The 13,180-nt window shown below is 49.2% G+C and overlaps 1 protein-coding gene across 1 annotated transcript in view; it reads left to right on the forward strand.

Moving 5' to 3' along the window:
- The first annotated feature begins 2,733 nt into the window (after window positions 1-2,733).
- Window positions 2,734-13,180, forward strand: part of MIB2 (MIB E3 ubiquitin protein ligase 2) — a 41,154-nt gene continuing 30,707 nt past the window's right edge. The window contains exons 1-2 of the mRNA XM_056865201.1: window positions 2,734-3,000; window positions 5,264-5,435. Of these exons, the coding sequence (XP_056721179.1) occupies window positions 2,754-3,000; window positions 5,264-5,435 (419 nt within the window). The 5' untranslated portion in view covers window positions 2,734-2,753. The remainder of the gene's footprint in view (window positions 3,001-5,263; window positions 5,436-13,180) is intronic.

The following is a 13,180-nucleotide window of genomic DNA, read 5'->3' on the forward strand; positions in this document are numbered from 1 at the left end:
GAGTACCTCCCCCCTCCACACCCCTAGTGACCAGAAGATGGCCAAGATGCCCTCCCTGTCATCATCTGCCTAAGATCACAGAATCAGCATTGCTGACAGATGGCCATCTAACCTCTTCTTAAAAACCTCCAGGGAAGGAGAGCCCACCACCTCCCGAGGAAGCCTGTTCCACTGAGGAACCGCTCTGTTAGAAAATTCTTCCTAATGTCTAGACGGAAACTCTTTTGATTGAATTTCAACCCGTTGGTTCTGGTCCGACCTTGAGCAACAGAAAACAACTCGGCACCCTCCTCTATATGACAGCCCTTCAAATATTTGAACATGGTTATCATATCCCCTTTCAATCTTCTCTTCAGGCTAAACATACCCAGCTCTTTTGGGTGTGTTTTAAAAGTTTGGTATGTTTTAAAAGTTTGGTATTTGGGTGTGTTTTAAAAGTTTGGTAACAGCTATTCTCAACTGTCTGCAATTCTTGGGAAATTCTGCCTTCGATCAGTTTCTTGGGGTTTGCGTTTTGGCATACGGTGAGAGTACCCGCACTCTAATCTTTGAAGACCATAAAACTTTATCTCCAAAACAATAGAGGGAACAATGGTTCTCCCTCTTCCTTCGGTCACGTTTTAAATGCCAACTTCCTCAAAGGGCAGTTATTAAATTGTATTTTTTTATCTTATCACAGATATTCAGCCTCCTTAATCTAACAATGTGTAGGAGATTTTAGTACAGTCGTGTGCTTGAGCATCATGTCCGTACTATTTTTAATTACAAGCTTTCAGTTTTATTGAGGGCTTTTGGGGGGCTGTTTTCTGACATCACAAAAATAGGCTAAGTTTCCCCACTTGCCGAGCTAATTATGATGTCTGTGTTTGCTTATCTTGGTTTTTTTTTTTAATTGTCCGTTAATCCCTTAATTGATACTGCTGGACATAATCCCCTTAAGGACAGGGTTTTAACTGTGGTCTCCCAAAGAGCTGTTTCCCTGGTAATGTCTGAAGCGAAAAATGACGAGAGAAAATGGGTCGGGGGGTGGGGGCTGTGACGCTTCATTCTGGAATGACCGAACCCCAGATGGCCAGGGTGATATTAGTTACCAGCTGTGGTAATTTGCAAATTCCCAGGCTTCGTTGGTTATTTTTGTTCTGTTCCCTCTTGTGGGGAAGTCCACATTTTAATTTCCATTCCTTTTCTGGGGTTAATTCACTGGAGGAATCTCACGTTTGTTGATATTGCTGTTGTAGAAAAAAATGTCTTCTCCATATCGGGGCTGGAAAGGCCTGCGTGGGATGGTTTTCAAGGGCAGTCATGCAAGCCGTCTTCAGGGTTTCGGGGCCCCTGACAAGATGTGCTCCATTAAAGGATGCCACCCCGTTGTGTGCATGAGGGCGCACTGGAATGGAGTGCGAGTCTTTCCTGCTCCTTATTGGTGCTGATTTTGCATAAAACTGATTTGATCTCATATTCCTGGTATGGGTTAGGAGTGTCTGGTTGGCGATGGGCCCTCTTCTGGCCTGTGGGCCTTGGTAGATGTTCCATCTTGCCAACTGTTGACACCAGCCCTGCCAGTTGGACAAGAATACCCAACCGCGGTGGGTGGGAGAGGGAATTTATGTCTCACACACATTAAGAACATAAGAGACCAAGACCAGTGGTCCATCTACTCTAACATCCTATCTCACACAGTGGCCAACCGGTTCCTCTGGAGGCCCAACAACAGGCCATAGAGACCGAGGCCGTCCCCTGACCTGACGTTGCCTCCTAGTTTACTACCTCTGAATGTATTATCTTGATGTAGTCTTCATGGCCAGTGGTATTATCTCTACATTGCAGATGATAGGTAGGCCGGTGGTATTATCTCTACGTTGCAGATGAGGGGGGTTGAGTTGACTAAGGCCACCTAGTGAGTTTGGAGCAGAGGTAAGACCTGGAGTGGAGACTTCCCAGATCTCTGCTCATTCTCTCAGCTGCTACTTTGCACCAACTAACAACTCCCAGTGATGGTGTGTCTTAGACGTGAGCAATGGTAACTCATACCTGTTTTGTTCTGAGTGAAGGCAGGAGACGGCGGTTGCTAGGTAGCCACACAACAGCTTCTTCCAGGGTGGGTGGATGTTGGACCACTGGTTGCTAGGCAACAGCAGAGCACTTCTTCCCATGAAAATTGCCCGTGGGTGGTATCTTGGGTTTCACAGTACGGCAGGCGATGTATCTATATGAGTCTTTTCACCTGAGGGTTGAAGCGATGTATTTAAACTACAAGCAAGGGCAGATTTCTTAATTATGAGAACACTTTGCCTATGGAATAAGAGGTCCAGCTGTGGAATATCCTTTCTAGGAGATCCTCGAGATAAAATTAGGCAGGCCTGTGGCCCGTGGAAGGTTAGAGATGGACAGAATTTACTCTCCCGAGTTTCCTCGTAGGATTTTGCTCATATTTTCCTTAAAGAAGTAAAGGCTCCTCATTCACTGCTCAAGACCTCTGGGTCAAGGGAGCTTGAAGGAAAGGAAGAAAGGCGGGACCTGGAAACTTCGATACGTTTCAAATATTGGCGAATATTTTGGCTCCAGCATCCTCTTTGGGGGCTGAAAGCTCCCTTAGAAAGGTTCCCGACCTCTTCTGGGCCTCCAGGTCTCTGGCGCTGGTTTCTAACAACGGCTCTTTGCCCCTTCCCTAGGTTTTGCCAATGCATTGCCCGCCCCGCTCTTCCCTTGAGCCTGCCGACGGGCGGTCGAGCTGAGGTTGCCCCCGCCCCGCAATGGACTTGGACCCCTGTGCAAGCATGCAGGTCGGGATGCGGGTGGTGCGCGGCCTGGATTGGAAGTGGGGCAAGCAGGACAACGGCGAAGGGAACGTCGGGACCGTGGTAGAGATTGGCCGGCAAGGGAGCCCGACGACGCCGGACAAGACCGTGGTGGTACAGTGGGATCAAGGAACCCGCACCAACTACCGGACGGGGTTCCAAGGAGCATATGACCTTCTGTTGTATGATAATGCACAAATAGGTAAGGCTGTTTTCCTTCTGGCACAAGCTTTTAAATGTCTAGGATTCATGTTTCCAACAAGCGGATGCCGCTTTGGGTAGAATTAACCGGCTGATGTTGTTGTTCCTGGAAGTGACATTCCCCCGACGCTAGGGTTGCCAACCTCCAGGCAGTAGCTGGAGATCTCCTGCTATTACAACTGATCTCCAGCTGATAGAGTTCCGTTCACCTGGAAAAAATGGCCACTTTGGCAATTGGTCTCTATGGCATTGAAGTCCCTCCCCTCCCTAAACCCCGTCCTCCTCAGGCTCCGCCCCCAAAACCTACCGCCGGTGGTGAAGAGGGACCTGGCAACCCTAGCAATTGGACTCTATGGCATTGAAGCCCCTCCCCACCCTCCTCAGGCTCCACCCCTAAACCTCCTGCCAGTAGCGAAGAGGGACCTGGCAACCCTACCCAGTCCTGAAGATCCAGCCTTTTTTATTTTCCTCTTTGGAAGGTGGACATCTATAGCATTATACCCCACTGAAGTCCCTCCCCAAACCCCACCCTCCCCGGGCTAGACCCCCCCAAATCTCCAGGTATTTCCTAACCTGGAGCTGGCAACCCCAATTAAGACCTGTTACAGCCCGATACATATACTCACAATCGCAGTTTTGTCCTTCGCTTCCTCTCAGGAAAGCATATGGAGTTCATGCTTTATTAGGGTTGCCAACCTCCAGGTACTAGCTGGAGATCTGCTATTACAACTGATCTCCAGCCGATAGAGATCAGTTCCCCTGGAGAAAATGGCCGCATTGGCAATTGGACTCTATGGCATTGAAGTCCCTCCTCAAACCCCCTCCCTCCTCAGGCTTCGCCCCAAAAATCTCCCGCCGGTGGTGAAGAGGGACCTGGCAACCCTATGCTCTATCCTCACAGCAGCTCTGACTGAGAGCGACCAGGCTGAGGTCACCCAGAAAGTGTCACGGTTGATTTGAACCCGGGTCTCTTCGGTCTCAGTTCGACAGCCTCGCCATTTCTCCACGCCGGCCCTGTCTCTCTTACCTCCTGCCCCCCCCCCCCCAGCAAAGTTTCCAAAATGAGAAAATTGTACAGAACTCACATATCTATTTCAGGCGACGCTTTTGCTGTCTGTCCTAATGACACGGGTCTAAAATTAGACCGGGGACTAAAAATACTTCCCCAGCAGACAATGAAAAGTCTCTTGCCCCATTTCCATCAGAGAACACCCACCCACCCACCACACCACACACACACACACACACACACTCTCTCTCTCGACAACATTTAACAACTCAAGGTTGGGTTGTGACGGCGAAGGACCAGCGGGGGGGTTCAGTTAACCCAGAAAAGCGGGAGCGTCATAAATTAAACAGCAGGACAGTTGCCATGGAAATCTTTTGTTCCAAGGATCCAATTTTGATAAAAATACCCGGCGGGTGGGGGCGGGCAGGAAGGGCGTAAGGTTTTGAAACAAAGTTTGTGATGGCGTTCGTACATAAAGTGTGCCCACGGTAGTGTTACCAGGTCCCTCTTCGCCACCGGCGGGAGGTTTTTGGGGCAGAGCCTGAGGAGGGAGGGGTTTGGGAAGGGGAGGGGCTTCAACGCCATAGTGCCCAATGGCCAAAGTGCCCATTTTCTCCAGGGGAACTGATCTCTATCAGCTGGAGATCAGTTGTAATAGTGGGAGATCTCCTGCTAGTGCCTGGGGGCTGGCAACCCTAGCTCCCAGGCTTTCTTGTTGTTTGCTTGTTCGGCCACCCCAGTAGCCGCGTGACCTGCAGAATTTTTGTGTTTGCAGAATGCAGTAAAATATAGTTCAGCCCCATTTCACAGAAGGGTGGCACTAGGTGGCACCTGGGGATCCCCTGGCATTACAGCTCATCTCCAGACTACAGAGATCAGCTTCTCCGGAGAAAATGGACGCTTTGTAGGGTGGACTCTGTGGCATTGCACCCCACTGAGGTCCCTGCCCTCCCCAGGCTCCATCCCCAAATCTCCAGGAGTTTCCCAACCTGGAGCTGGCAACCCTACCTCACCCCCTGCCGTTGGCTAGGGAGCACCTGGCAACCCTACTGCATATGTAGAACTCTAGCATGTCAGGGAAAGCGGCTGTGTAGAAAGGCTTTCCCTTGAGATGCTAGTTTTCTCTGTGCAGAGGGTTTTAAAAACGAGTCCTTACAGGATTGTGGCCTCAACAGACCTTTGGTCCGCTCCAGCGGGGCTTTCCCAGCACTTAAGCTGATGGCATGCAGCTCTCATGGTCTTCTCTCTTTGCTAGGTGTCCGGCACCCCAACATTATCTGTGATTGCTGCAAGAAACACGGGATCCGTGGGATGCGCTGGAAGTGCAAGATCTGCTTTGATTATGACTTGTGCATGCTGTGCTACATGAACAACAAGCACGACCTCGCCCATGTGTTTGAGCGTTATGAAACTGCCCACTCGCGACCGTAAGTCTCTCTCTTTTAGTTGCCTGCAAGCAGATGAAATTTCCTTTGGGGGTCGGGGGGTGGGGAGGATTAGGCCAGCGAGATCTTTTCTCTCCCTCACACACACCCTGATTCCGCATATGTCTAATGTCCCGCTATCCTCTGCAAGGCTTAATGAGTCCTAAGAAAGTTGTGCATGCAGGATATGTGCACACGTGAAGAGTTGTGCATGCATTAAAGGTTGGTTATGGCACTGGATTGCTATGGTAGAGGTTGTGCATTTTCTCTGGTTGCATGTGAATCTTTACTGGCAGATGCCAGGCCCTACCATCAGCTGTTTTAGAAGGGAAATATAAGAAGATCCCTAGATCAGAGAGGTTATGTCTGTGTGGGACAGGGGACATTGAAACCATCGAACATGCACTGATATGTTGCCCATTCTACCACGAAGTTAGATCAAAGCTTATTTCCCCCCTATTTGGTAAATGCCCTGAAGAGTCGATTGAGCTTTTGGAAAAGAAGCTCCTATTAGGAGAATCATAGAATCATAGAGTTGGAAGGGACCACCAGGGTCATCTAGTCAAACCCCCTACCCAATGCAGGAATTTAACAACTACCTCCCTCCCACATCCCCAGTGACCCCAACCCTCCCCCCACCATGCAGGATCCCACAAGAAGACCCTCCGCTTACGCTCCAAACTGCCAAGTTCTGCGCTGTCGCTATTAAAATACACAGAATTTTATTAGAGAATGATTGTTAGAATATTTTACAATTTTATCAATTTTAAGGTGATAATTTTAACCTGGGGTTGTTTTCATTGATTTTACACCTTTATTTGTATGGGCAGTGCAAAACTATTGAGTCTGGAAATTTTGATGTGTTGGCACGTGATTGGTCAGTCAACCGTATTAATAAATTTGATTTGATACTGGCAGGGACTCGCAACATGATTCTCCGTCATTGAAAAGTCCCTAGGGGGATCTGCGCATGACAAGCAATGGTTAGGCTAAGATTGAAATCCAGTCTGCACAGATGTTCACATAGTCTCACGGTGCAATTTTGGATGATTAAAATGGACAGGAAGGATTTTCGTCAGAGCCTGGTATGGACCCTGGACTGATTCTTGGCAGGCCTATCTTATGAACAGTGCTGGACCCCAATCTCTGGGAGATCCCTTTGCAAAAATGGCAGTATGACATCAGAAGCTCCTCTGATCCTGGAGAAAATAGCTGGGCGTCATGACTAGTATCCATTTTGACTAATAGCCATGGATAGCCCCGTCCTCCCTAAGAACATAAGAAAGGCCATGCTGGATCAGACCAAGGCCCATCAAGTCCAGCAGTCTGTTCGCACAGTGGCCAACCAGGTGCCTCTAGGAAGCCCACAAACAAGACGGATGCAGCAGCACTGTCCTGCCTACGTTCCACGGCACCTAATATAACAGGCATGCTCCTCCAGTCCTGTGGAGAATAGGTATGCATCATGACTAGTATCCATTTGGACTAGTAGCCATGGATAGCCCTATCCTCTTGTCCAACCCCCTGCACAACACAGGAAATGCACAACTACCCCCTCATTCCCCCAGTGACCCCTGCTTTGTGCCCAGAAATGGTTGTATGTGTGTGTTGTTTGCACATGTTGTTCCCACGTACCAGTTATGAGCCAAAGGCAAATGTGGTAAGTAGGGGTGGTGGTGTGAAGCTCTTCACCCCTGCTACTAGCTCTCCGAAAGGTATGCTTTTTAAAAAGAACATGTGGTCTTCAAGCAGACTTCCCCCCTCTCTGCAATTAAAACCTTAAACAGGTCTTTATTTATCAACTGCTTTCCCATCCTACAAACAAGCCAAACTCAGAACGTCCCAAAATAAACGTTGCTGACACCAAACCTCAAACAACGAAACACCAACCCTGCTATTGCTAGCTGCTTTAAAACTGAAACCAAAGTTCAAAAGGGCCTTTCGATTGCTCTGAGAATCCGTTCCCTTCTCTTCCCCCCACCCCATTTTTTTCTCCAGTCCCCACTGAAATCTGTCCCAAGCAAAAGAAAAAGAAAAGAAAAGATGCTTGACTTTCCTCCTCCGTCAGGGGCCTCCCGTAGCTCCACTGGCAGGCTCCTCTGCAATTTGCAGAAGGCATGGGGGGAAATTTAGAAAGAAATGGATGCAAACGGCAACCTGGTTACCAAGGCTGTCTTCCTCCCAAGGTTTTTGTTGTGCCTTGCTGGCAAATCTTGGCTGTGTTCTTTGTTTCTCTCTCTCCACCCCTGCTCCCCCCCCCCAAGGCTTTTTGTTGTTTGGTCCAAATAGGGAGAAATGCTGTTCTTTCCCTCCCTCCACTGAGAGTTCAGTGTAGAAGAAGAGTTGGGGTTTTTTATATGCCGACTTTCTCTACCACTTAATGGAGAATCAAACCGGTTTACAGTCGTTTTCCCTTCCCCTCCCCACAACAGACACCTTGTGAGGTAGGTGGGGCCGAGAGAGCCGTGATTAGCCCAAGGTCACCCACCAGGCTTCATGTGTAGGAGTGGGGAGACCAACCTGGTTCTCCAGATTAGCGTCCCCGCTCATGTGGAGGAGTGGGGAATCAAACCCGGTTCTCCAGAATAGTGTCCGTTGCTCGTGTGGAGGAGTGGAGAATCAAACCCGGTTCTCCAGATTAGTGTCCGCCGCTCGTGTGGAGGAGTGGAGAATCAAACCCGGTTCTCCAGATTCTAGTCCACCGCTTCAAACCATCGCTCTTAACCACTATACCACGCTGGCTCTCTTGTGTAGAATAAGGTAAGACGGCAGCTTGCTACCCTTCGTCACAAATCTTGCTCCAAAGATGGCACCTCCAGAGGGGAGGCCGGGACACACAGACCCTGCCGTCTGGGAGGCTGGGGCTGCTTATCAAAGCGGATCCTGAGAATCCTGGAAGTGGTCCTAACCCACACGGGAGAGCCACATTCCCACAATCCAGGATTCTGCACGATCCTTTCTGGGCTGCGAAACAGCATTGGCGGCAAACGCCCGAAAGTCTGTTTGGTTGCTTCTGTCTCCCCGCTTCATTCTTTGTGCCGTAGTGACTTTAATTTGCATTCAGGGCAATTGGGTTTGTGGGGGGGGGGGGAAGCCGAGTGATTCAGAGGCTTTGCAGATGGAGGTTTGCGCTCCGCGGCTTCCCCACGGCGGAAGAGTTTTTCTTCGAGACGGCCCGAGGCAAATCCCATTATCGATACCGCACTCCCCAATAATCCTCCCACGCTGACAAGATCTGGCATACCAGGGCCACCTTCCCTCCCCTGAACATAATAGGGGTTTTTTAAATCATGTTCCTGGCCCACAGGATACTACCACCTCCTTGAATTGACGAAGCAGATTTAATTCGTGCAAACGGGTACAGCTATACGTAATAACACTGCTTTATTTTTAAACAGTATAAACGAGTCTTTCTGGAGCTTTCCCCGCTCTGTATCGCTTCCCCCTGAAATGTGGGCTTCAAGGTAACGAGGAGAAACCTCTGAAGCGTCCAGCTGAGAATTTCCTGTGACTTTGGGACAGTTTGACTGTGGAGGCCATAAATCCGGCCCGAGGATGCTCCGTCACTTTTCTCTACCTCTTTCCCCTGTGTTCTTTTCCGATAATGTATCCCTTCATGCTGAAAAACCGGAGGGCCAAAGGAGGCCAGGCGGAGAGCAGTAAAGACCAATTAGTGGGGGCATTTGTAATGTCCAAGGTGAGACACCCCCACCCCCAGGAAGATTGCTTGGTACTCTTCCGGCCAGCCTGGTTTGCTAGAGATGGCATTTTGTGGCTGGAGAATTGATTGGCGGCAGAGTTTGAGGCAGGGGAAAGGAAGCCCTTCGCGCCAACCTCCATGGATCTGTCTCATTCCCTCTGAAAGCTGTCTGTGCCTGTTGCCATCTCTAGTCCATGGAGAAGGTCAAGGATATACGAGGATTTGAACCTCTACCCCACTAACCTCTGGAAAGGAGATTCAGACATCTGTCCGACATTTGAGATTTTCACCGGGAATCTCCCACATACAGGTTGAGTATCACTTATCCGAACTGCCTGGGACCAGAAGTGGTCTGTATATTTAGGGTTGCCAACCTCCAGGTACTAGCTGGAGATCTCCTGCTGTTGCAGCTGATCTCCAGCCGATAAAGATCAGTCCACCTGGAGAAAATGGCCCCTTAGGCCATTGGACTCTATGGCATTGAAGTCCCTCCCCTCCCCAAACCCCGCCCTCCTCAGGCTCCACCCCAAAAACCTCCCACCGGTGGCAAAGAGGGCGGGGTTTGGGGAGGGGAGGGACTTCAGGGCCATAGAGTCCAATGGCCAAAGCGGCTGTTTTCTCCAGGGGAACTGATCTCTATCCGTTGTAACAGCAGGAGATTGCCAGCTAGTACCTGGAGGTTGCCAACCCTACAGATATGGGATGTCCGGATAAGTCCCTCCCCTCCCCAAATCCCGCCTTCCTCAGGCTGCGCCCCAAAAACCTCCCACCAGTGGTGAAGAGGGACCTGGCAACCCTACAGATAAGGGATAGATACTCTACCTGTACTTCCAAGCCTAACTTCGCATCCGTAAGGGCTAGAAGCTGGCTTTTAAAAAAAAGAAAAAAAGTGAGCCGGCGTTATTCAGGAGACGATTCCTATCTTGTTCCCTTCTTGTTCCGCTGCCCTGCTCTTCCACGGAACTGTGGCCGACGTACAGCTTTCCATTTTAAGGAGGACAGGCGACTCCTATAAAGGATCTCCCTCTTTGGCTTGGCCTGTTTTCCGGACTCAGACAGAAAATTAGGTTCTTGGGGACCAGTTGCCACCGATGATGGATGACTTCCAGAGGAGGAGGAGGCACCTGGTGATATAGCATTGCTTTCCCCCCCCCCCGAGAAATCTCCCAGACAAATCTGATATTTCATTCGAAAGAGGGCGAGCGAGCTCCCCGCCTCCTTCTCTCGCCCCAGTTCCGTCCTGAATGCAAAATGAGCTTTCTTCCACGGAAGATCAATAATTGCATTTGCCTCGCATCCCCTGCTCCTGTCTGAAAAATCTAGGCGAGGCACAAAATTGTGCCCTACAGAGAGCACAAATCAGAAGGAGATTGAGGCTGGGAAGGGCAGCCATGGAGGAGCTAGAAAAGATTCGGAAGTGTAAGGATGTGTCACTGGTAGGGTTGCCAACCTCCAGGTAATGGAACAACAAAAATATCAAATGTACTAATAGGTTCGTTGTAGAAAATGAAGTACGCACTCTGACAAAGAAAAGACAGTCATGCTAGGAAAAGTTGAGGGCAGCAGGAAAAGAGGAAGGCCCAACAAGAGATGGATTGACTCAATAAAGGAAGCCACAGCCCTCAATTTGCAAGATCTGAGCGAGGCTGTCAAAGATAGGACATTTTGGAGGACTTTGATTCATAGGGTCGCCATGAGTCGGAAGCGACTTGACGGCACTTAACACACACAGAGAGAGCATAGGAATTTAAGGCTGGGTAGGGGGTTTGTGTCTGGATAATCTATCCTTCAGTCTCCAGATGACCGAGATCAGTTCCCCTGGAGAAAATGGAGGCTTGGGGGGGGGGGGGACTCTATAGCATTGTACCCCACTGAGGTCCCTGTCCTCCCCAGGCTCCACCCCAAAATATCCAGGAGTTTCCCAACCTGGAGCTGGCAACCCTACCCTCCTCCTGGCCAGTGGCCGGGGGAGAGGGGGAACCTGGCAACCCTACTTCATATGTAGAAATCTAGCATGTCAGGGAAAGCGGCTAGGTAGAAAGGCTTTTCCTTGAGATGCTAGTTTTCTCTGGGCAGAGGATTTTAAAAAACTAGTCCTTACAAGGGTTCACAATCTACTTTCTTAAATGATACCTCCCAGACCCAATCCAGCATAATATTATAAATAATGCTTATATTATAAGAGTGAGGGAGAGAAAAATCACATCCTCTACCCCACTTGCTCCCGTGAAATTCATCCTCCCCCCACCCCGGGCATTCCCTACTTTTTAATTAAAACGTTTTTGTGCATCTGGGTTTTTCATTGGAATTGTGCTGTTCAGAGAATCTCGGGAGAGGGTTGTTTTTAAAGCAAGAGTCTAGTCCTCCTGGTGGCAAACAGGGTTTTGGAAAGACTCGCCCTATCCCTGAGTGGCCTTCTGCTTGCCGATTTTTGTGATTTTTGCAGATCTGGCTTAATTTGAAAAAGCTCTTGTTCTGGGAATTGCGGATGTGACCAACAGCGGCGTGTCGGCATAAGATTTATGGTGACTCTTGGTGTTTCCAGCGCTGTCTTGTTGAGCATAATTGGTTTTGATTGACTGAAATTGAGGTGGTCATATTTACTGTTGGAGGTTTTATGTGATGTTTTTACTGCTAGCCTTCGTTCTTTCCCAAACAGTAAAAGAGAGATCCCTGAAATAAATCAGCCAATAAAGTGGATAGCTGGTCTTTGCTTACCCAGTAGGGTTGCCAACCTCCAGGTAATTGCAGACAAAGGAACAGTACCCAAATAATGGCTACAAAAAGTGCTATATTACAAGAGTGAAGTTACAAAATCAGTGCAAACATGAAAAACATACAAAACACCTACATGGTACAAACAGACAAACGAATCAAACCTGGTAAGTATCAAGGCAAACAGTTAACAAAGAACGTCAATGAATGTCAGTTTCAATTCATAAGGCAAACGTCCATAGAGACGTAATGCCGTTCCATTGAAAGGCATGAATCCAGGGTTGATATCACAGAAATCTTCGGGGTACATGTTATCTAGATCAGTTTGGCACGTTTCGCGTTTGGCTTCATCAGCCCAATGCGCAATATGAGAAATTACAAAACCATAGTAGGAGAAAGATACGGAGACCAAGAAGGTTCCAAGCAGATCTCTGAAGCAGTACCCTGCCCTTGTCTTGTTTAACCGCCAGGTGATAGCAGGAGATCTCCCGCTGTTACAACTGATCTCCAGCTGATAGAGATCAGCCCGTTTTGGCCATTGGACTCCATGGCATTGAAGTCCCTCCCCTCCCTAAACCCCACTCTCCTCAGGCTCTGCCCCGAAAATCTTCTGCCAGTGGTGAAGAGGGACCTGGCAACCCTATTACCCAGTGAGGTTTGTGCTGAATAGGGGTATAAAGACCATTTGGTGTTGACTATGCTGGTTATCTGCCCTAACTTGGACGGCCCAGGCTATCCTGATCTCGTCAGATCTCAGAAGCTAAGCAGGGTCAGCCCTGGTTGGTATTTGGATGGGAGACCACCAAGGACTTTCAGGGACGCTGCGGGGAGGCAGGCAATAGCAAACCGCCTCTGAACATCTCTTGGGAGGGACCATGGCTCAGTGGCAGAGCATCTGCTTGGCATGCAGAAGGTCCCAGGTTCAATCCCCGGCATCTCCAGTTAAAGGGACCAGGCAAGTAGGTGATGTGAAAGACCTCTACGTGAGACCCTGGAGAGCCGCCACCAGTCTGAGTAGACAATACTGACTTTGATGGACCAAGGGTCTGATTCAGTAGAAGGCAGCTTCATGTGTTCAACCCTGTGGGGTTGCAGTAAGTTGGCTGCAAATTGATGGCACTTTCCTCCACCACTCTGGTTATCCAAGTCCCATCAGAATTCAGGGAGAGACTGTGGCTCAGAGGAAGAGCATTCACTTTGCAGGCAGAAGGTCACTGGTTCAAACCCCGATAGCTGAAAGACCTCTAGTACTTGATAAGACATTTCCTGGACTCAGACCTGAAGGGCTGCTACTGGTTAAAGTAGATGGTATTGAGCTATATGAGCCAAACAA

Source organism: Euleptes europaea, chromosome 19 (genome assembly GCF_029931775.1).
Source record: "Euleptes europaea isolate rEulEur1 chromosome 19, rEulEur1.hap1, whole genome shotgun sequence".
NCBI classification, from domain to species: Eukaryota; Metazoa; Chordata; class Lepidosauria; order Squamata; family Sphaerodactylidae; genus Euleptes; species Euleptes europaea.